At 50.4% G+C, this 22,322-nt stretch overlaps 9 protein-coding genes across 9 annotated transcripts; 5 read left to right on the top strand and 4 right to left on the bottom strand.

Annotated features, from left to right (window-relative positions):
- Positions 1-32: 32 nt before the first annotated feature.
- On the bottom strand, positions 33-2,852 carry N7525_001024 (RNA recognition motif domain-containing protein; the record flags this gene model as incomplete). The annotated part of the gene is made up of 2 exons (XM_002558344.2): positions 33-2,606; positions 2,664-2,852. 2 exons carry the CDS (start codon positions 2,850-2,852, stop codon positions 33-35), a joined length of 2,763 nt encoding a protein of 920 aa, XP_002558390.2.
- Positions 2,853-3,535: 683 nt separating this feature from the next.
- N7525_001023 (putative histone acetyltransferase (MysT1)) lies at positions 3,536-4,600 on the top strand (the record flags this gene model as incomplete). Its single annotated transcript, XM_002558345.2, has 1 exon — positions 3,536-4,600. One exon carries the CDS (start codon positions 3,536-3,538, stop codon positions 4,598-4,600), a length of 1,065 nt encoding a protein of 354 aa, XP_002558391.2.
- Positions 4,601-4,807: 207 nt separating this feature from the next.
- N7525_001022 (chaperonin-containing T-complex subunit CCT6) lies at positions 4,808-6,792 on the bottom strand (the record flags this gene model as incomplete). The annotated part of the gene is made up of 7 exons (XM_002558346.1): positions 4,808-6,040; positions 6,100-6,273; positions 6,327-6,347; positions 6,405-6,446; positions 6,515-6,536; positions 6,594-6,688; positions 6,751-6,792. 7 exons carry the CDS (start codon positions 6,790-6,792, stop codon positions 4,808-4,810), a joined length of 1,629 nt encoding a protein of 542 aa, XP_002558392.1.
- A 295-nt stretch (positions 6,793-7,087) lies between these two features.
- Positions 7,088-8,807, top strand: sik1 (snoRNP complex protein NOP56; the record flags this gene model as incomplete). Its single annotated transcript, XM_002558347.2, has 3 exons — positions 7,088-7,311; positions 7,374-8,493; positions 8,550-8,807. The coding sequence occupies exons 1-3, from the start codon at positions 7,148-7,150 to the stop codon at positions 8,805-8,807; spliced, it is 1,542 nt and encodes a 513-aa protein (XP_002558393.1). The 5' UTR covers positions 7,088-7,147.
- Positions 8,808-9,292: 485 nt separating this feature from the next.
- On the top strand, positions 9,293-10,150 carry N7525_001020 (uncharacterized protein; the record flags this gene model as incomplete). Its single annotated transcript, XM_002558348.2, has 1 exon — positions 9,293-10,150. The coding sequence occupies one exon, from the start codon at positions 9,293-9,295 to the stop codon at positions 10,148-10,150; it is 858 nt and encodes a 285-aa protein (XP_002558394.2).
- Positions 10,151-10,455: 305 nt separating this feature from the next.
- On the bottom strand, positions 10,456-11,131 carry N7525_001019 (COX20 family protein; the record flags this gene model as incomplete). Its single annotated transcript, XM_002558349.1, has 2 exons — positions 10,456-10,721; positions 10,783-11,131. The coding sequence occupies 2 exons, from the start codon at positions 11,129-11,131 to the stop codon at positions 10,456-10,458; spliced, it is 615 nt and encodes a 204-aa protein (XP_002558395.1).
- A 389-nt stretch (positions 11,132-11,520) lies between these two features.
- On the top strand, positions 11,521-18,316 carry N7525_001018 (DNA polymerase epsilon catalytic subunit POL2; the record flags this gene model as incomplete). The annotated part of the gene is made up of 3 exons (XM_061211731.1): positions 11,521-12,128; positions 12,187-12,326; positions 12,378-18,316. 3 exons carry the CDS (start codon positions 11,521-11,523, stop codon positions 18,314-18,316), a joined length of 6,687 nt encoding a protein of 2,228 aa, XP_061070957.1.
- Positions 18,317-18,929: 613 nt separating this feature from the next.
- Positions 18,930-20,316, top strand: N7525_001017 (serine/threonine-protein kinase; the record flags this gene model as incomplete). The annotated part of the gene is made up of 4 exons (XM_002558351.1): positions 18,930-19,106; positions 19,168-19,258; positions 19,321-19,651; positions 19,707-20,316. The coding sequence occupies 4 exons, from the start codon at positions 18,930-18,932 to the stop codon at positions 20,314-20,316; spliced, it is 1,209 nt and encodes a 402-aa protein (XP_002558397.1).
- A 449-nt stretch (positions 20,317-20,765) lies between these two features.
- N7525_001016 (AMMECR1 domain-containing protein) lies at positions 20,766-21,874 on the bottom strand (the record flags this gene model as incomplete). The annotated part of the gene is made up of 2 exons (XM_002558352.1): positions 20,766-21,231; positions 21,333-21,874. The coding sequence occupies 2 exons, from the start codon at positions 21,872-21,874 to the stop codon at positions 20,766-20,768; spliced, it is 1,008 nt and encodes a 335-aa protein (XP_002558398.1).
- Positions 21,875-22,322: the final 448 nt, after the last annotated feature.

The raw sequence follows: 22,322 nt of genomic DNA, 5'->3' as shown, positions 1-22,322 counted from the left end.
AACAAAAAAAAAGCAAGCAAGTATTCCATGCCTCACTGCGAAGGCCGTCGTTCATAGACCAATCTTTCCTCTTCAATCATATCAATCGCATCCATGAGGACACCATTTGCCATAGCTGCATACACAGCCATTCTTGACCGTCCACCTTCTTGTTCAGCCCCGTACCCCATATCAACAAGAGCAGAGACACATCGTTCGATCGTCGCATCATCACTCTCAGGAACATTGTCATCAAGAGTACGAGAGAGCTCGGCCCCCGCTGTATCTTCTACCGGGAAGCTTCCGGGGACTTGCTCGCGAGAAGATGCAGCATTTCGTTCTCGCCTAGACAGCCGAGCCCACGTGTCTGTGTCGGCAGGACCACGCGATCTACCACCAAGACTGCGCATACTTGCGGAATGCTTCAGGGAATGACGACGGCCAGTTTGCGCAGGGTGCCGATGAGTTGGCTTATGAGTTTCTTGCTCGGTGGCTCGACGCTTCAATTTGGCCGCATACTGCTCATTGAGATCTATCGCTGGGCGCGCAGTCTCCTCGGCAGCGGAGGAATGGCCGATTTGATCCCGCATTGCTTTGCTATGGTCGGAAGGTCGCCTGGCATCAACAACCGGGGACTGATTTGCAAGAAGTTGTGCCTCCCACTGAGACACAGGTGGGAAACGAGACTCCGTATGAGAATACGAGGAAACACTTTGTCCACTCAATAGATCGTTATGTTGGTCGCTCGTCTCGGGTAAAAGCGAGGGAAAACGTGCGCTGAATGCAGGGTCGTCGCTTGGAGAGTCAAGTAGTGCGGACGATTCCGTCTGAGGTTGATCATGATCAACATTTTGCGTGAGGTCTACAAAACTGACAGACTTCCTCCGATTATCCGTACTGCCAGGCTTGGATGGACTCTTTTGTAGCTTGACAGCAAGGGGGGACGCAAACGGCGTCGATATGGTACTGTCTCGTTCAGATGGGGCATTGTTTACACCGCTCGTGTCAGCCAGAGGGCGGTCCGTCTGAGTATTGCGTGTGGTTGTACTGGCATTGGGTGAAACCTGTGCCGAACGCACACTTTCGATGGGGGGATGATACATAGGCTCAAGGTTTATCGAGTGACCGTCAATGACAGCACCTTGCAATGCTTCCATTGCAGCGAAAGCCGGATAATCCGAGGGGAAGTTCACATAGCCAAAGCCCGCATGTCTTCCTGATGCGGTATCTAGCGGGAGATCCACCTTGACAAGGAATCCCTTGGCAGCAAACACATCCTGTATCATCTTGTCGGTGACCTTGAAACCAACATTGCCAATGAACAAAGATTTAGTTGCTGAACTGTTCTTCGATTCTGTAGACTTGACTTGTGATGTTTGTGCAGCATTCAACGGGCGATTGAATGCAGGAGGTGGAGGAGGAGGCGCAGGTGGCCGTTGGGGCCAGTAAGCGAAACTCGGCAGCGATGCCGACGGTGGAGGAGGACAGGGAGGCGGGGGTGCGTTATAAGTGTGGAATGGATTCCAAAACGGAGCAGGCCATGTCGGAGGCGCCCAATTATTTGGGCGAGCGGATGTGGGTTGACCAGGAGGACTTTGGATGGGGGACACTCCTGCTTGTGCAGCATTAGATGGGTTCGATTGACCTGGGTCTGCTGTCGATTTCTCGTTTGTGGCTGTCGCGCCTGAGCTATGGGAATACAGAGTGGCCGGAGCCGCAGCTTCATTTCTTGCAGTAGTGTTAAAGAACGGCCTGGATGCTCTAGGGTTTGGCGCCTCAGAAGTTGAGGTCGACGTAGAGGCTGTTGATCCAGCACGACCAAACTCATTTTCAAATGCGGCAAATAGTGTCCTTCCGACCTCGTTAAGCTCGGAGGCCATCATACGAAAGCCATCAGCGGCATTTTCAGCGACAGGTCTTCCTGCTTGGAAGGCATCTTCTGCCATTTGCCTTCCGCCATCTGGAAGATTATTAAAAGCGGTTCTTAGGTGAGCCTCAACGGTGGCGAGTAGTGTCCGCAATGACGCCTCCACGTTCTCAGGCAGAGATCTCTGTGCAGCCTCAAATTGTCTCTGAGCATTCTGTAGTTGCCGCTGTAGCTGAGGCATTTTGTTTCTCCATTCAGATTGCACCATACTAGCGCCGTTGATCAGCTGGTCTAAAACCTGTGCCGCCAAAACCTCAACGGGATGAGGGGATCGCCCTGAGTTTGTGTTGGCCGATGGCTCATTAATCGGTGGTGAGTTAGGCTGAGGTATTCTACTCTCGGAGGACTCGGAAGAATTGAGCATATCTGCTAGCTCAGCCTCAAATGCTTCCATAAGAGGCCGAGGCTGGTCCCCAGATATCGGTGGCGGGGTTGAAATACGAGGAACAGTGACTCCATGTTGCTCTTCAAGGACAGTAGCCTTTGAAGTAGCTTGCGTGTCGTTCTTCTCACTAGCCGAGCCTTGCTTTGAAACGTTGTCCTCAAATCGTTTCCACAACTCAGTCACAGAGTTTGATCGACGAATATCAAATATGTGCATCGGACTGATGCCATCGGGAGAAAGCTCGACGGATTCAAGCTGTGTATTAATGTCTAGGGGCTCCTCAAGGCGCTGAGAAAGCTCGAGAGCGGATCCAACCTAAGGGAAACGGTGAGATTTTGATGATAGATAGCCGATAGATTGCTATAAACTTACGGTTATTGTTTCGTCATCATCATCGTCATCCATGTAAGTCAACCTCGCGCGGGGATGGTTCGACGCTAAATCATCGTAATCTGTAGCAGAGATCTGAACCACTCCCGCAGAAGGACGAGAATCCGCAAGCTGCTCTGGTTGATGCTGAGTGGATACCCGAAGGTTTCTGATTTGGAAGGGCTTCAACATCGTGGAGAAGATGCACTGTGAGCCCTGCGGATCGGGAACACAAACAGGTGGGGCGGTGTTACAGGATAGGAAACCAAGAAATGATAAACTAGAGTTGATAGAGTTGAAGATATGAAATGGTTTGGAATTATGATGCCTCTGGGGCTTCGAGACGGGGAGTGTATTAAACGGGAAAAAGATCACGAGATTCAATATGTATGTTGCTGCCTGTGGCAACACTTCCAATTTTTTTTTTTCGAGTTTCGGATCTTCCAGATACAAGGAATGGGACAAGAAATTTAAGAAATCCAAGAAATTCAAGAAATCCCCAAAAGGTAGATGGGGGTGTTTCAGGCAACAGGATAAAGAGAGCATGAGAGCATGATGAAGCTCTCTGGAGGATCCCCGCTCCGATCACATGACATTCTCTTTCCGCCTGGACTTTGAGGCGTCAACCCTGAATTGCATCGAATCAATTGAATGGGCAATGAATAATACTAACTGAGAATTATGTCCATATAACGTCGCCTAATTCTTGAGCGACCGTGTCCACTCGTTTCATCTACCTCTTACTCTCATTTCCAAGGTACTTACTACCAATGGCTGGTCCATTGGAGACGGTACATCGCATGAACGCTCCCGAAACCTAGCATCCCCGACAACTTCGATATCACATCGCGCCGCTCGAATCTGCATAGATATCAATGGCGACCCCGAAGTCTGCGCCATTGCAGACTCCAGCCGATCGCAACGTAAACAACGTCGTACTGGGCGATCTCTTGTTCAAGCCATGGAACCAATCCATCTACCCTGAAGACCTCGTCGCCAAGGATGCCGATCGACTCTACGTCTGTCGCTGGTGCTTTCGATACTCATGTGACGTGGATATCTTTGAGGAACACAAACGTGCCTGTGAGCATCGCATAAACCCACCAGGGACGAAAGTCTACGACCATGGCGGGTACGCAGTGTGGGAGGTTGATGGGCAAAACCACAAACTTTTCGGACAGAATTTGTCCCTTTTCGCGAAACTCTTCCTCGACCACAAGACAGTCTTTTTCGATGTCGCAACCTTCCTGTACTACATCCTCACTTTCACCGACCCGGATGACTCCGACAGCTACTACGTGCTCGGGTTCTTTTCAAAAGAGAAACTCTCATGGGATGCGAACAATCTTGCTTGCATTCTGATCTTCCCGCCTTATCAACACAAGCAGCTTGGGAAGTTGTTGATGGGGGTCAGCTACAAGCTCAGCGGGTGGGACTCCAACCGTGGGTGCATCGGTGGACCAGAGAAGCCACTGAGTGAGCTGGGCCACAAAAGCTATGTCCGCTTTTGGGCCGAACGGATTGCTCGATTCTTACTCCGTGGCAAACCTAGCAGCAGCTCCCTTGAACCCGACCAACTAAAGCCCAGCTCAACCCCTAAAGGCTCCCGCAAGAGACCCTTGCGCGAGACCATTACCGTTGAAGAACTTGGTCTGGGAACCGGTATGTTGACCGAGGACGTGATTACTGCACTCAAGAGCATGGGACTGTTCGAACCCCAGGCTACCCCCAAAAAACGTAAATCTACTCGTACAGCTGTGGAGGACAATACTACACCACCAGGTCAGATGGTCACCATTTGCAAATCTGATGTGTGGGAGTGGGCTCAAGCACACCATCTCTCCCTGGACGACCCAGTCAGGGAAGAAGGCTTTGAGGGACTCTGGCCCCCCGAGAATGTGTCTGATGGGGACCAAAGCGTTACCTCAGAAGAAGACTGATTATCCCGACGAGACAGCTTCGAACGTTCCCAGTTTATGTACGATAGCGCTGATTACTGTATTTCCATTTAACGACGACAATGAGAAGCAACGTGAAGTTTGTGCATTTTTGAATAGATTAGCTTGCCCCCAACTTTATGAGGGAATCAAGTCTTTAACCCTTTAAACTTTACATGAACCGCCTGACTTCGTAAATGAGAACGTGCATTACTCTTCCTGACCACCGGGCCCACCGGCACCGGCTTTACCCATCTGGCGAGCCTTCAGTAGCTCATCGCACAGAAGGAGGTTAGATGCGATGCCCGTGCTGGAAGCTATGCAGTTGCGCAGAACACGGAAGGAATCGAAGACACCCCCTTGGACGGGATCCATGGGTGCGCCAGTGACCAGATCCAAACCGACAGTGTTACCATCAATTGCCTCATCGTGAAGAGCAGCCAGCGAATCCTGGATGTCGTGGCCTGAGTTGGCAGCAAGAGTTTTAGGAATGATCAGAAGGGCATCGGCGAACGCACCAACACCCCACTTGGCCTTACCCTTGACGGTCTTGGTGAAGGCCTGGGACTGCAGGTGTGCGGCACATGCAACTTGGAATGCGCCAGCTCCGGGAATGACACAGCCATCGACAATGGTGTTGTAGACCGAGCGCAGACCATCACGAACGGCATCCTTAACCTGGGTGATGGTGTGTCCATTAGGACCCTTAATGAGGATAGTCACAGACTTAGGATCCTTGACCTCTTCAATAAAAGTGAACTTTTCCTCACCAAGCTGGTGCTCGTAGACCAGACCAGCCCACCCAAGAACATCGGGAGACAAATCCTCAACACTGTTCTGAGCAGTTCCACCACAGACTAGCTGCAAACGCTCCATGTTTCTGCGCTTGGCTCTTCGCAGAGCGAAAATGCCGTTCTTAACAAGAACATCCAAGCTGAGGGGATCGATACCCTTCTGGTTGATGATAACGAATCCCTTGTTGGGGTCGTTTCCACAAACCTCCTTCTTGAGGTCCACAATCTTCTGCAGCTTCGCATCCACAAACTTGCGCTCACTCTCAACCAGCTTATCTCTCTGCTCGGCGTTGGAGTAGTAGAACCCGGAGTTAATTTCCGATTTCTCGTACTCCAGACTGACGTTCAATGTGAGAATGAAAGCGTTCTCCACCCGCTTGGGCATGTCGGGGTGTCTGGCACCGTGGTCCAAAGCAAGACCACGAATAAGCTGGGTATCCGATGACGACCGGTGCTGCATCGTCATAATCTCAACCATGTGCAAATCGGGCTTCTCAGGGGCTTTGTGGATGGCGAGCACAGCATCAACAATGTCGGGGGTAAGCTTCTCAGCGAGAGCACCGCTAAGCTTGGTGGAGAGGGAGGTGCGAGCAACAGAAAGCAACAGCTCTCGGTCAATAGAACGCTCGAGCTTGAAGTTTTCAAGGAACTGTGGGTAATGTGTTAGAATCCGTCTCGAGATTTTGACTTTCAATCCCCATTACATACCTTCAAGGCCTCGGTCTTAGCAATTTCGTAGCCATCAGTGATAACACGGGGGTGCAGACCCTCCGAGATGTGACGCTCCGCCTGCTTCAAAAGCTCTCCCACCAGCAGAACGACAGATGTTGTTCCATCACCGGTAATATCATCTTGTGCGGTCGCAGCGCGAGCGATCATAACCTTTCCACTTCGTCAGCAACACGTAGGAGAGTCTCGAGGTAATTTCATCTTACAGCCGTGGGGTTTTGAATTTGCTGTTAGAGGTTAGCTCAGAAGCTCCAAGTGCCGTGATTCTGGGGGGCAGAACGAACCATCTCTCGCAACAAAACGTTTCCATCCTTGGTCAATTTGATCTATCATAGCAATTCTGTATTAGGAAAGGGATGTTCGTGCCAATCGAGCGGAATTGGGGATTGCATACTGCGCCTGCACCATCAACCAGCCTAAGTTTTGTCAGCTCCATCGCCTTTGTATTTGAGGCGTATTCGTAGGAAACTTACATCTTGAGAGTACCCGAAGGACCCAGGTTGGACTTGAGAACATCTTGAAGACCTTCACCGGCACCGATGTTCACCTTCAAGGCCTCTCCTCTCCGCTGCGTGAAATGTTAGTGTGCGGGCATATCATTGAGGGGCCATCTGGGAATATTTTCCATACCCTCGACTCCGCCTTGGGGTTAAGTAGTTGAGTTGCAGACATCTCCCACGTAATGAATGACAGGGTATCACGTCCAATAACTCAAAAATATTAAATTAGGGGATGGTAGAGCGCTTGTTCCACGTTAGGTCCGCGGCCAAAAAGCCCACATTCAAGCATCCATATGATCACGTGGCTATATCAGCGGGCCGGGTAAACGTCTACTCCGATGCGTACCGTCATACCTCCGGTTCGGTGCCTTAGGATTCGCACTAGCGGCAAGAAAAAAAAATTGTCCATTTCCAGCTGTCGCCAACCTCACCAGAGACCCATCAAATTGCACTTTGCAAGGTTTTCTGGCCGGCGTTACAAGTTTTTATCATTATCTTGTGATTGACCTTGGATTGGCGCTAATACGATGGCCGATTTCCTACTTTTCGAGGGCCCTATGGGTTACTCGCTTTTCAAGGTCGCCCACCAGGGTGACTCTGTCGGCAATTCCTTGAAGGAAGTCCAGGAGGGTGTTAATGACCTTGCTAAGTTCGGCAAGATGGTCGAGCTTTCGAGTTTCCTGCCTTTCGAGTACGCTTTATCAGTCTAAATGAAAAGGTTTTCATTTTTCATCGCCGACTAACAATTTGTAGGAACAACAAGCAGGCTCTTGGAGAAATCAATGATATCTCCGAAGGTGTCGCATCCGAGACTCTAGTTTCTTTCCTTGAATTGAACCTCCCCAAGCCGAACAAGAAGAAGAAGGTAGTCCTGGGTCTTGCCGACAAGGCTCTGGCAGGAAGCATCAAGTCCGCTTTCTCATTCGTGGACTGTGAGACTGGTGATACCAGCGAGGTCGTCCAGGATCTTCTCCGTGGTATCCGTCTCCACGCTAGCAAGCTCCTCAAGCAGCTGCGCGATGGTGACATGGACACTGCCCAGCTCGGTCTCGGTCACGCTTACTCACGTGCTAAGGTAAAGTTCTCCGTCCAGCGTGACGACAACCACATCATCCAGGCTATCGCCATCCTGGACCAGCTCGACAAGGCCATCAACACCTTCTCCATGAGAGTCCGCGAATGGTACTCGTGGCACTTCCCCGAGCTCGTCAAGATTGTCTCCGACAACCAGCGCTACGCCGAGCTCGCCCTATTCATTAAGGACAAGCAAACCCTGACCAGCGAAAGCCTGCACGACATTGCCGCCCTTGTTGAGGATGACGAGGCTGTTGCCCAGAGCATTATTGATGCCGCTAAGACTAGTATGGGTCAAGAGATCTCCGAGTCTGATATGGAGAATGTGGTATCCTTCGCCGAGCGCGTTGTCAAGCTCGCCAAGTACCGCAAGTCTCTCTACGCTTACCTTGTTTCCAAGATGAGCGTCGTCGCGCCTAACCTCGCCGCCCTCATCGGTGAGGTCGTCGGTGCCCGTCTGATCTCCCACGCTGGTAGCTTGACCAACCTTTCCAAGTACCCCGCCTCTACCGTTCAGATTCTTGGTGCCGAGAAGGCTCTTTTCCGTGCCTTGAAGACCAAGGGAAACACCCCCAAGTACGGTCTGCTGTACCACTCTTCCTTCATCGGCCGCGCTGGCCCCAAGAACAAGGGCAGAATCTCCCGTTTCCTTGCCAACAAGTGTTCCATTGCTTCCCGCATTGATAACTTCTCCGAGGAGCCTAACACCAAGTTCGGTGAGGCCCTGAAGAGCCAGGTTGAGGAGCGCTTGGAGTTCTACACCTCCGGCGCTGCCCCTACCAAGAACGAGGTCGCCATGGTATGTTGAACTATACTTACCCTACTAAATGACAAACCAATGCTAATATTTGACAGAAAAATGCCATGGATGCCGTGCTGGCTGACCTTGATGTCGATGCCGACCAGAGCGATGCGGAGATGGAGGATGCCGAAGTTGCTGAGGCCAAGGAGGAGAAGAAGGAGAAGAAGGAGAAGAAAGAAAAGAAGGAGAAGAAGGATAAGAAGGAAAAGAAAGAGAAGAGAAAGTCCGTGGGTGAGGGCGAGTCCGACAAGAAGAAGAAGCGCAAGCACGATACGGATGCCGAGCCCTCCAAGAAGAAGCAAAAGGCCTAGATGCGCAATGTGTTTGGACTTGGGAGTCTTCGTCATGGCGTTAGGTTTTGCTTTTGTCTTCATGACTCGATTGGTACGGCTTGCAGGTATTTGTAAATTATTACCAGGCCTTTTGCCTCAGCAGCTCTGACTATCGCTGCTCTGATATTTTTCAATTAAGTGTTTTAAGTTGTTTGATCATGGTCTCACTGTCTGCGTACGGAGTAGGAGATTTCTACATATGTAGTCTCAAAGAAAACTTTTTGTTCCTTGTAGAAATAGAAAGACAAAAGAGACTAAAAATAATCCTTTGATGTATACATATTGTATGCGCGGCCAATTTAGTGGCGATCATTGTACAGACGTACCCCACAGTCAGATTCAATGCCGAATGTCCAAGACCAAAACCCCTCTCAGCCCTGACCTCCGCCGCTCGCGGGCTCTGCAGAATGAATAGTCTCGTCTCCTGAGAACAACTTGGTGGTGGATACCCTATTTATTTACAAATGAGACCCATCGGGTTGCTCGGTGACGTCCCCACTACGTCCGTTTTCAGTATGATGCCAACAGGCTTACCTTCATCTTTCTCCCCAAAGCGCAAACGAGAGGCCTCTGAATCAGACTGCTATAGCCCTTCGGCGTCACCCACATCAATAGCTTCTATTGACAGTTTTCAAGAAGTTTCACTTCAGGACGAGGACGAGCTGGAAAGCTACAGTCCTCGCACTGCAGTAGCTGGACGATTCGGAGAGCTAGCGATCCGTGGCGATCTTGTTCCGGACCCTGGAAGCTTGACTGGCAACCCACGGCGAGGATCTTCGGCTCCACCGGCACAGAAAGAATGCGAGCCCGACAGACACGAGCTCAAGAATATGCCTGAAGCCTTACCGGACACCAGCAACGAACCCGGTGACCGCCAAGCGTCGCGATTCGAGCCGCCCGCAAAACAGGGTCCGACTTCCTTGCCAAAATCCCCCTCAAAGAAGAAGTCTGCTACTTTCTCTCGCAGGGATTTAAATCCCTCTTCGCCATCTAAACGCAAACAACGACTATCCCCTCCTCTTGCGAACACTCCGTCTGAAGAAGACCCGCTTGTATGGCATGATTCAGAAATAACAGGCCACAATCCATCTGACCCGACGGATGATGGATATGGGATCAACGGCATAGGCTTCAAGCCCACCGCCTCAATTGCGTGGGAAAGATCACAGAAGCGACAAAAGCAAGTGGCAGAATGGAAGAATCGCGAAGCCCGGGAGGCTCGTGAGAGACGACGCGAAAGGAGGAGGGATGGTGTTGGCCAGGATAAATTGCGCGGCATAAACGAAGGTGCAATTCAGAAGCGAGTGAAATTCAATTGCTAGCGAGGCAAGCATGGCTGCGCAATATGCAGCTACATTTGGATATCTTTCGGCGTTTCTCTCTTGAAGGGCAGGCGTATGGGCAGTTTCATCTTTTTTTTCTCTCTTTTTTTGTCTCTTTCTTTTTGGAAACATGGGGAATCCAACGATGATTGATTGGACAATATGAACTTTGCAGAGAGCTATGATACACAGAGATGACTTACGACATGACGTCGATCACCACTTGGTCTTGATCTATCGATCGGAATATACAGTTTTTCAAACACCTCATGAACTCCACGACTCCTTTTCATGAATCAACAATACTACCAGAATTTGTAGTTGGAGGGATTGGTCCAACTCTTGCTCTTCCTTTCCTCCTCGGCAAGACGCGCGCGCAATGCCGCTTCCTCCTCTGCCGCATCCTTCTCCCGTTGTTTCTTAGCCTTCAATTGGTTCATCAGATCGAGCGCTTCTGCCATGCCACTCAATTCGTTATTTCGTCGCCAGCGGCAGTATTCATATGAGGCCAATGAACTGATCGCAAACATGCCAACAGCCCAGTTCGCAGCAGACCATAGATAGTACCGTCCTGCATGCACATATTAGCCCCATGATTCAAGTGTTCCAATACGAAAAGAATGCAGCTATACCTTTGAGCACACCTCGTAGACCACCAACTCCAAATCCGACGCCAATGCCAGTCAACAAGGATTCCCGAGCACACGGCCTTTTGTGAAGGGTGGTCATTTCGGAGACCGGGAATGTTCCAATAATTTCAGAGTATGACACATCCTTAGGGTTCTTGCCTCGGGGTTTATAGGTTGCTTTGGCGAGCGCGTTCGCGGGCTCTTCAGGGTTTCCGAAGGCATCCCATAGCTTTCCAGTCTGTGACTGAGACGGAGTGTGTTTCGGTATCTGCGAATTGGGCAAGTCGTTGGGGGTTTGTGTATTGTTCCCAGCCTCCGGGAGAGTCCCGGAGTCTTGTGAGTCTCCCGCCATAGTTGTGTAGAGTAAATTGCGTCTACCGGTCTAGATTTCCCTTACTGTCTTCATCCGGTATTGAAGAAGATCATCAATATCGGAGGAATAGATAATCCAGGCTGGCCCCCTAAACGGATAGTTATTCCGGAAGGCTGACTAACACTTGAGACGCGGTACGCGAACGCGTCGGGACTATCGATGGATTTGATTAGAGCAGATCGTAGGCCATTGCTGGACCCTCCTAGAGGCACAATTAGCCCCAGTACCAGATCTCATTCTATTTGTGACCATCTACGCTTCCTTCTTTTTATTGTTTGATCTGGATTCGCGTGCGCGTTTCATGTTCTACTCTGGTTCCGCCCTTTGAAAGAGGTACTTCAACAAGCCTAGCTGGGCGAAGCGTCGTAATGCCTTCACGAAAGCCCAGCAAATATGGAAACAAATTTCGATCTGGTGCTGCATCCTCAGATCCTCGACGCTCCAAAACGGTACAATTCAACTCCTTACGTTCGACCGAGGCAACATCCCAAGATGAGAAATTCGAGGCCATTCGGTTGGCCAACAGTATCGATGAGACTCTCGGGTTCCCACGATTCGAGTCTGGCGAGACAAGGGTCGGTTGGCTGGTCAACATGCACAGCACATCGATTGAGGACTCGGACGTGCCTGGAGGCCGTGCAGGCGTGGATTTTTACTTCCTGCAGGACGACGGAGGAAGTTTCAAAGCCACCGTGGAATACGACCCTTACTTCTTGATTGCGGTCAAAAAAGGCTACGAGATGGAGGTAGAAGAGTGGTGTCGCCGAACCTTTGAAGGGATGATCAAAAAATTCAAACGACTTGAGAAAGAAGATCTCAAACTCCCAAATCACCTTCTTGGCTACCGGAAGACCTACATTAAGCTCAGTTTCGCCAACGTGAGCAATCTTTTAGAGGTTAGGAGGACCCTCCTCCCTCTCGCAGAGAAGAACAAGAAGAACGAGAGTGCGATGGACGCATATGTTGAGATGACCAGGTTTGTTCTACATTACATGATTCGATCTGAACATTGGGCTAATTCACGGTCCTCATAGTGCGACTGCTGGTATCGACCTTTTTGACGACGAAATAATTAATGAGCAACGACCTAATGGCAACCTACAAGCGAGTGATTTTATTGTTGATATTCGAGAATACGACGTGCCATACCATGTCCGGGTCTGCATTGATAAAGGTTTGTATTTTCTGTGTCCCCTAGGGAGGCTTTAGAGCTGACGCCTCGCAGACATTCGGATTGGAAAGTGGTACAATGTAGAGGCAGATCATGGCGTGATATCGCTGACTTGTCTGGAAGATCGGCTTCAGCGTGCCGATCCTGTCGTCCTCGCTTTTGATATCGAGTGTACGAAGTTACCGCTGAAGTTTCCAGACGCTGCGACGGATCAGATTATGATGATTTCATACATGATTGATGGGCAAGGGTTCCTAATTACCAACAGAGAGATTGTATCTGAGGACATTCACGACTTCGAGTACACTCCCAAACCAGAGTACAATGGACCTTTCATTATCTTCAATGAACCCAATGAAAGAGGGGTCCTCGAGCGATTTTTCGAGCATATCAAGATTTCCAAGCCTACTGTTATTGCGACATACAACGGTGACTTCTTCGATTGGCCGTTTGTGGAGACCAGAGCCAGTATTCTTGGACTTGACATGTACATGGAGATCGGCTTTCGGAAAAACAGCGAGGATATCTACCAAGCCGACAACTGTGTGCATATGGATTGTTTCGCCTGGGTCAACCGTGACAGTTACCTTCCTCAAGGAAGTCGTGGTTTGAAAGCCGTGACTGTTGCAAAGCTTGGTTACGACCCAGATGAACTCGACCCAGAGCTTATGACACCGTATGCGAGTGAAAGGCCACAGACCCTCGCTGAATACTCGGTGTCCGATGCAGTTGCAACCTATTACCTGTACATGAAATATGTCCACCCCTTCATCTTCTCGCTCTGCACGATCATTCCCCTTAACCCCGACGAAACATTGCGGAAGGGTACTGGAACTTTGTGTGAGATGCTTCTCATGGTTCAAGCCTACCAGCATGAGATTGTCTTGCCCAACAAGCACAAGAATCCCCCAGAGGCTTTCTACGAAGGCCATCTCCTTGAGTCAGAGACCTACGTCGGCGGCCACGTTGAAAGTATTGAAGCTGGTGTCTTCCGAAGTGATATCCCTACGCATTTTACCGTTGATCCCACTGCGATTGATGAGCTTCTCAAGGACCTCGATCACGCCCTCAAGTTCAGTATCGAGGTTGAAGAGAAGAAGTCCATGGATGATGTTGTGAACTATGATGAGGTCAAGGCACAAATTGTGGAGCGTTTGCTCGATCTCAAGAACAATCCAGTCCGGAACGAAGTGCCTTTTATCTACCATTTGGATGTCGCCTCCATGTATCCCAACATCATGATCACCAACCGATTACAACCAGACTCGTTGATTGATGAGTCGAATTGTGCCGCCTGCGACTTTAACCGACCCGGAAAGACCTGTGACAGACGCATGCCTTGGGCATGGCGTGGTGAATTCTTGCCTGCCAAACGTGATGAATACAACATGATCCGACGTGCCACAGCCAATGAACGTTTCCCAGGCCGGCACCCAAAGTCCCCAATGAGGTCCTTCAATGAATTGAGCACCGAAGAGCAAGCTGCAGTGGTCAAGAAACGGCTGCAGGATTACAGCAAGAAGATTTACCACAAGATTCACGACAGCAAGACGATGGAGCGGGAGGCTATCATTTGCCAAAGAGAAAACCCGTTCTATGTCGACACTGTCAGAGCCTTCCGTGATCGACGATACGACTTCAAGGGCAAGCAAAAATCCTGGAAGAACAAAGCCGATGGTTTGCAGTCGTCGGGCGGTTCAGCCGCTGAGATCGATGAGGCGAAGAAGATGATTATCCTGTTCGATTCTCTTCAGCTTGCACACAAGGTCATTCTCAACAGTTTCTACGGATATGTAATGCGAAAGGGCTCTCGGTGGTATTCCATGGAAATGGCCGGTGTCACTTGTCTGACAGGCGCTCACATCATTCAGATGGCGAGAGAGCTTGTCGAACGCATCGGTCGTCCTCTGGAGTTGGATACCGACGGTATCTGGTGTATGCTTCCTGGAGGATTCCCCGATAACTTCTCCTTCACCCTGAAAAACGGGAAGAAACTGGGTATCTCATACCCCTGTGTCATGCTCAATCACCTCGTGCATGCAAGATACACCAACCACCAGTACCAGGCGCTTGTCGATCCGAAAACTTTCAAGTACGAGACTCACAGCGAAAACTCCATCTTCTTCGAAGTGGATGGGCCATACCGGGCAATGATTTTGCCGACGTCGAAGGAGGAAGACAAGAACCTGAAGAAACGATATGCAGTCTTCAACCATGATGGTTCTTTAGCTGAACTCAAGGGATTCGAAGTTAAGCGAAGAGGAGAGCTGAAGTTGATTAAGATCTTCCAGACACAACTCTTCAAATTCTTCCTAGAGGGCTCTAATCTTGCCGAGACCTACGCCTCTGTGGCCCGAGTTGCGGACCGGTGGTTAGACGTCCTATACGAACATGGAACGACATCGGCCGACGAAGAGCTGATCGATCTCATTTCTGAAAATCGAAGCATGTCCAAAACCCTGGAAGAGTACGGCTCCCAAAAATCCACATCCATCACGACGGCGAAACGCCTGGCAGAGTTCCTGGGTGAACAGATGATCAAGGACAAAGGCCTCAACTGCAAATACATCATCTCATCACGTCCACGGAATACGCCTGTCACTGAAAGAGCCATTCCTGTGGCTATATTTTCAGCCGAAGATAACATCAAGCGATTCTTCTTGCGCAAATGGCTAAAAGAGGATCCTGGCGATATGGACCCTCGAACTGTGATTGATTGGGACTATTACCTAGAGCGTTTGGGCTCCGTGATCCAGAAGTTGATTACCATTCCAGCTGCACTTCAGAAGCTTCGAAACCCAGTGCCCCGGGTTGCCCACCCCGATTGGTTGCAACGTCGGATCAACACAAAGGATGACAGGTTCAAGCAAAAGAAGATGACCGACCTATTCACCAAGTCTGAGAAGACGCCACTTTCCTCAACAAACGCCAATATCCTAGATCATCGGGTTCAGCACGCTGGAGATCTAGATGAAGCAATTGCAGGCTCGACTCAAAAAACGAAATCGCCCAACAACAAGGTCGCCCAGAAGAGAAAGCATCCAGAAAATGCTCCGAAGACAGCTCTTGACCCCTTCGCTAGCCTGCCAGCAGTTATGCCATCGATGTCGGAAAACTACGAGGGATTCCTCAAGTATCAGAAGCAAAAATGGAAGATACAAAAACAAGCACGGATTCGCCGTCGTCAGTTGTTTGGCGAACGAACCAACGTCGCCTCAGATTCCTTGAGCAACTTCTTCCGCAATCAAGCTCAAATGCTGTACATCAGCACATGGCAGGTCTTGCAGCTTTGCGATACGGGCGTTCCTGGAGTTGTGCGAGCTTTCGTACTGATTGACCAAAAGATCCATGCCCTCAGCGTTAGAGTCCAGCGGCAATTTTTCCTGAACTTGAAGCGGGATTCTTTGCCGGACATTGACGTGCCAGATTGTGAAGTCGAGAAGGTCAACCACACCCTACCTAACGGACATCCCTCGGTTTACTTGTTCAAGCTATCTTTGTCAGAAGAGAAATATCTAGAAGAAGCCGACAAAATGGATATTCTCTTCCAGCACCCTAGCGTTGAGGGCGTTTACGAGGGAAACATCCCGTTAAGCACTCGAGCAGTGCTTAAGCTAGGAAGCCATTGTACCTTTGATGAACAGCAACGTGGTGTCCTAGGTGACGGCTTGGACAAGGGCTTCGACCTTTCGACATTACTTCACACATCCTCTGAGCAGCCCTATCTGATGGATTCGTCATTGGTGTTCCACTACCTATATCACATTGTCTCTGGAGATCGACAAATCTTCGCAATATTCTCAACATCCAAGAACGAGGCACACATTATCGTTCTCAACCGCACAAGAGATGTCCAGGGTCTTCCCAACGTCGATAAAATCTACACCGAGCTTCTCACCCGTAAGACGCAAGCCGCATCGGGTGATGAGTCGCAGCATGCGTTCGACTACCAGGACAAGATTCATTTCAAAACTACGCAGGTGATGACGCGAAGGAAGGCTCACCTTGAGGTTGGTGATCTGATCAGAAAGATTCGAAATGATGAGAGTCAGCCTGCCGTACTTGTCATTCAATCCCAACAAAAAGACCGCCTATGTCACGACATACCGATCTTGAAGGAGTATCCAGTATTGTCCGTGAAGCCCGAAGCATCGGACATGGAACTTCCCCCACTGGGCTGGCAAGCGTTCGTTGCGAGACGTCTTGTCACGCGCTATCTATACTTGTCCTCGTGGATTCAGCACTTGACCATGCTCGCTCGGTTCGGTGATGTTCCGCTTTGCAACCTGGAAAGTGAAGATCCCCGGTACCTCATCGATGTCTCGTACGCCAGACGACTTCAACAAAACAATGTTGTGCTCTGGTGGTCATCAGGGCCACGTCCTGACCACGCGGGCTATGAAAGGGATGACATCCTAGGTGCCTTGGACAAGGTCAACATGCCGTCTGTCAATGTACCAGGTGCTTACTCCACAGTGTGCATTGAACTCGAGGTTCGGAATCTGTCGATCAACACAATTCTGACATCTTCTATCATCAATGAAATGGACGGCAGTGATACGCTACTGGCTCCTTCCGGGGACGGTGAAGACACTGGGGTTTTCTATTCAGAGAAGGCATTTGCCTCTGCCGGTGTTGTTGTCCTCCGAGAGATGGTAAAACACTGGTGGACAGAGGCCTGTGCAGGTAACAACATGGCCGACATCATGGTCCAACATCTGATCCGATGGGTGGAAAGCCCTGTGTCCTGTCTCTATGATCGATCTCTGCACAACTATGTACGATTAATGTCACGGAAGTCATTCCAGAGATTGATGGCAGAGTTCAGACGTGTTGGCTCGCATGTCGTCTTTGCCAGCTCCACACGCCTCCTTCTCCAAACGACTAAGACTGAGGTTGGCAATGCCTACGCCTACAGCCAGTATGTCCTCAAGTCAATCCGCGCCAACCCTTCATTCCATTTTATCGATCTAGAGATCAAGGAGTACTGGGACTATCTCGTTTGGTATGATGAATACAACTACGGAGGCAAGGGCTGTCGAGAGGTCACCGAGGCCGACGAACAGGATCTCGAAACAGCGATGCACTGGCAGCTCAGCCGGTTCCTGCCAATGCCCATGCAGACTATCTTCCATGACTGGATCGTCGAGTACATCGAGCTGATGCACAGCTTGAAACGGCCGGAACTCCAAGACGGGGATCTGTCTTCAACGCCTCGGCCAACACAGATTCCCATTGGACGGACCAACGAAGGAGATGATGACGAGATCACTGCTATTCTCTCAGATCGATTCTCGAAGCCATTGAAGAAGCAAATCTCGGGGTTGATCCGCAGACAACGTGACGAGATGCTTCATCCTGAGCTTGCATCCGACTATGCCTTCCCGGTTTTGCCAGGAGTCCTAGTCGGTCCCAAGGACAACCGCAACCCATCTTTAGAGTTGACGAAACTGCTGATGCAGGTTCTGAGTCTGTCTAAGACAACAACCCTGGAATCTCGGTTGCTGCGACGCGAGCTGCTTGCCCTTTTCGAGGTCCGAGAATTCAGCAAGGAGGGCCGATTCGAGAACCCTAGTGCTAGCTTGAAGCTCCCAGAAATGTCCTGCAACTCTTGCTGTCTCATTCGAGATCTCGATCTCTGTCGCGACGAAGATGTGCTGCCTGATGCCAGCTCAGAAGCCAGCAAATCTACGCAGCCCTGGCGATGCCCCTTCTGTCACGCCGAGTACGACCGATTGGCTACGGAAGAATTCCTCATTGGTCAAGTCCATGGCTTTGTTGTCGAATGGCAGACACAGGATATCAAGTGCTCGAAGTGCAGTGGTCTTAAGGTCAGTGATTTCATGGAGCACTGTTCTTGCAGTGGTGCATGGACTGCGACAGTCGATCGAAAGGAGATCGAGAAGAAACTACAAGTGTTGGAAAGTGTGGCCAAATTCCACAAGCTACAACTATTGGAACACATTGTCGAGGAAGTGCTGGAGCGATTTTGAACGTACTATTTTTCCTTTGGTTTTTCTTTGAATATCCCCTGTTTTTCTTTGTTTTTTTTGCATTGGGCTGGCGTTGAGTCGGCGAAATGTAAATAGCCAACTGGGCAGAAATGCCTCTACAATAATCGCGCCGTTGATCTGTTCTTTAAAAAAAATCTCGGCCTTTAATTCGACTTCCTATTTTCTCTAAATTTTCTATTTCAACTGCCAACGCCGTAATTGTCTGATAGTTTCATCTGAGGTTTCAGCCCTTCCATAGCCCCGCCGACGATGCCCCAGGATCTTCGACTTCAAACCCCCGCAGTGCCTCGGACAACATCACGATAAACCCCGTCGGGAATACCATAAGCCCAGGTATAATCGGCCCTTGTCGCCCAACTGTGAGTATTCTCTGCGCAGTCTCACCTTGGGTATTCGCGCTAGACCCCTGCTCCACTTTCCAAGGCTGACTTCTTGGATTGCGCAGGTACATAAGGCAGGCGTATATTTACCGCATCCTCAAGTCGAACCCCTCCAGCACCGCGCTCAGTCCTTCGCTCGCGCTTTACGTCGCACAACTTTCCTATCCTCCCCACAATCCGCATCGCGCCTCCCGCACTTGGTTCTATTCGCAATGGCGGCACAACCCCCGAGCCAGAAGCCGAAGGTCCAACCGTGCCGATACAAGACCGGGAAGACACTGGGCGCTGGTTCGTACTCTGTTGTGAAGGAATGTGTGCACATCGATACCGGTCGCTATTATGCGGCGAAGGTCATCAACAAGCGTCTCATGTCGGGGCGGGAGCATATGGTGTGTGCCGGGAGACGACTGCGGGAACAAGAGCATGACTGACGTCTTCCGAAATATACAGGTCCGGAATGAGATCGCGGTATTGAAGAAGGTGTCGCTGGGCCACCAGAACATCCTCACCCTGGTCGACTATTTTGAGACTATGAACAACTGTGTGTTTCGCTCCTGAATGATCGCTCCGATCACGCCCCCACTGACAAGTGATGCTGCCTAGTATATCTTGTCACCGATCTCGCGCTGGGCGGAGAACTATTCGATCGCATCTGCCGCAAAGGCAGCTATTACGAGTCGGACGCTGCAGACCTTATCCGCGCAGTGCTCTCGGCTGTGGCCTATCTACATGACCATGGGATCGTGCACCGTGATCTGAAGCCCGAGAACCTGCTTTTCCGCACACCAGAAGACAACGCCGATCTATTGATTGCCGATTTCGGATTGTCGAGGATCATGGACGAGGAGCAGTTCCACGTCCTGACCACGACCTGTGGAACGCCAGGATACATGGCACCAGAGATCTTCAAAAAGAGCGGCCACGGCAAGCCAGTGTAAGTTCATCTCATTGCGACTGTTTGCATTTTATTAACAATCGTCCCCTTCCAGCGATATCTGGGCCATCGGCGTGATCACCTACTTCCTACTATGTGGATACACGCCCTTCGACCGGGACTCCAATCTCGAAGAGATGCAAGCAATCCTAGCAGCAGACTACTCTTTCACGCCACTTGAGTACTGGCGTGGTGTATCCCAGGAAGCGCGCAACTTCATCAGCAGCTGCCTGACAGTCAACCCGAAGTCACGGATGACGGCCCACGAAGCTCTTCAGCACCCATGGGTCAACCTGGCCTATGACAATGGCAAGGTGGGCCCGGGCGAAGATCTGCTGCCAAATGTCAAGAAAAACTTCAACGCGCGCCGCACGCTGCACCGTGCTATCGACACCGTGCGGGCTATCAACAAGCTCCGCGAGGGCGGCGGCTTCATGATGGACGGTGTTTTGAGCGTCGACCCCAAGCCTGAGCGTGTTAATGGTGACGAAATCATCGAGGAGAAGCATAATGCTCCTCCGCCTGCGTCGGCCAATGCTGGCGGGGCTCATATGCAGATTGATAGTCGTGGTAATGCCCGTGGGCAGACTGAGGAGCAGATCCGGGCACAGGAGCGGAGAGTCAAGGAGATGGTTGCTGGTCTGTGGAGCCGTACTCCGCGTTAGGATGCATGGATATGTATCCTTGGCTTTTGTTTATGCCGTGTTTCTTTCGTCTGTTGACATGTCCGCATTCGGATTTGGGAGGGTCACTGGCTGCTCTTCTCTGGGACTTTTTCTTTTGCTTGGGTCCTTTTCAATGTCTCTGCATATCGCCCATTATCAAATACAATGAATTATGCCAGTGTCTATAATCAATAATTTTCGGATAAGGCTCAGTCTGAAATGCTTCTTCACTATCTTTGAAGAGCTGAGATGCCATATCAAATTCTCATCATGACCGTGAACGCCCGCACAATTGCTATCCCTTATTAATGCCCATGCCGAAAATTTCTGACCTGAAAACTCACGAAAAAAAAAAGTAGTAGCATTGTAGTCATTATGGTCATCAGTCCCACATGAAGCGTTGAAACGTGGGACAAAAAGGAAAGCGATCTAAAAAAGAAAGATGCCAATCACTCCGCACCTTCCAGAATCTCTTCCCCATCGTCTAGAGAGAGAACCCACTGCCGCCATTCCTGCCACTCCGCATAACTAGCACTTGCCTTGAGGCCCTGATATCTGACAGTACGGAAATCCGAAACCTGGTCCCAGGGCTTGGTCGCGCCGGAGTTCCCACCAGCTGCACCGCGTAACAATCTCCGTGCAGTACTACTACCACCACCATCCCAGCCTGCCTTGCGCATCAAGCTCTCCACTGTCTCTTCTTTGGTCCAACCCTGCTCAACAGCGACGTCAGGGAGATAAGTGGCTCCATAACGACGGCCGCGGTGAATGAAGGAGATGCGCAGTCCGTGAGTGCCCAGAGACCAGTCCATGGCATTTGTACACGGCTCGAACGACCCAAGAAGGGTGAGAGAGCATGATAGCGAGGGCAGAAGGGATTTGGGAATGGAGTCAAAACGGTGGTCATCGAAGGCCCTAAAACAAAATCACATGTGGGTTAGCTAATATATAGATAGGAGTATACCGTTGGTTGTAGCGTTGTATTGAGAGAGAAGTATTCAATGGGAACCACGTACGAGGTCAAAGCGTAGGACTTCAACCCCGCTGCAAGTTCCTGCCCCTCGAATGTGCCTATGCACCCGCGTAGAGACTTGTGTCCGCTTCGTGACAGGGTATTCCATGTCACGAACAGGGGATATCGTTGATCGGGCGATCTCAGCTGGGGGGTCCCGGAAACTGCGCTTGGCGTGGTGATATTGGTTGAGCTCGACTGTAGCGAGTTGGAAGAGGTATTGGATGCGGACGATGAAGACGTGGCTGCACTGGAAGAGGCGGAAAATTGGCTCTGCAGACGGCTGATGCGGGGAAGTTGCAGCTTCTTGGGCTGACTATTCGACTGGGACGATTGGTTGCTGTCGTCATCTTCGTCCTGTTCATTTACGGACTGCTGGCGATCTGTATCTTCCTCTTCAATTTGTTCTTCGAGACTCGACAACTTCTTAGTTTGCTCGTGCTGTTCCCATAGGGCCTCTACAGCTGCTAGAGTGGTGGGCTCGCGATCCTCGAATGAAGCAAGGAGAGACTCAAAGCAATAATAGCATTGAGCGGTATTCGCCATGTCGGGCAAGATCCTGTTTTATCTTGATTCACCGGTGACTTCTTCAAGATGCTCTCCGGGTTTCAATCACAGATTGGTCTAAGTATATGCCCTCCGTGAGGGTCCGGGGCGATAAGATACTTCCTTATCGATGGGGCCTGGAACTCCAAGAAGTGCTAAATTTAGAGACGGGCGGTAGAAGCCTGTGAAGAAGTGCAGTAACGGGAAATCAAAGGGCAAGAGACAGAAACGGAAAAGCAGTAAAACAGAAAAACAGGAGCCAAAAGAGGGAGACAAAGGAGAGGAGTCGTCTCCAAGGTTGTGAGTTATCCGTAACTCACGTGGACCGGATCTACGGCTAGTACCATGTAGCCACACTAACCTAATCGGGAAGTATTGCTTTGGTAGAGTCGCTCTCTATCAATTGTCTCAATTTGTTTTCTTCTTCTTCTTCCTCATCCCAATTACT

Source organism: Penicillium rubens (assembly GCF_028828025.1).
Source record: "Penicillium rubens strain IBT 27055 chromosome Unknown utg000001l_segment0_segment0, whole genome shotgun sequence".
NCBI lineage: Eukaryota > Fungi > Ascomycota > Eurotiomycetes > Eurotiales > Aspergillaceae > Penicillium > Penicillium rubens.
Note: the sequence above shows the minus strand (reverse complement) of the source record. Positions and strands in the feature narration are given on the sequence as shown.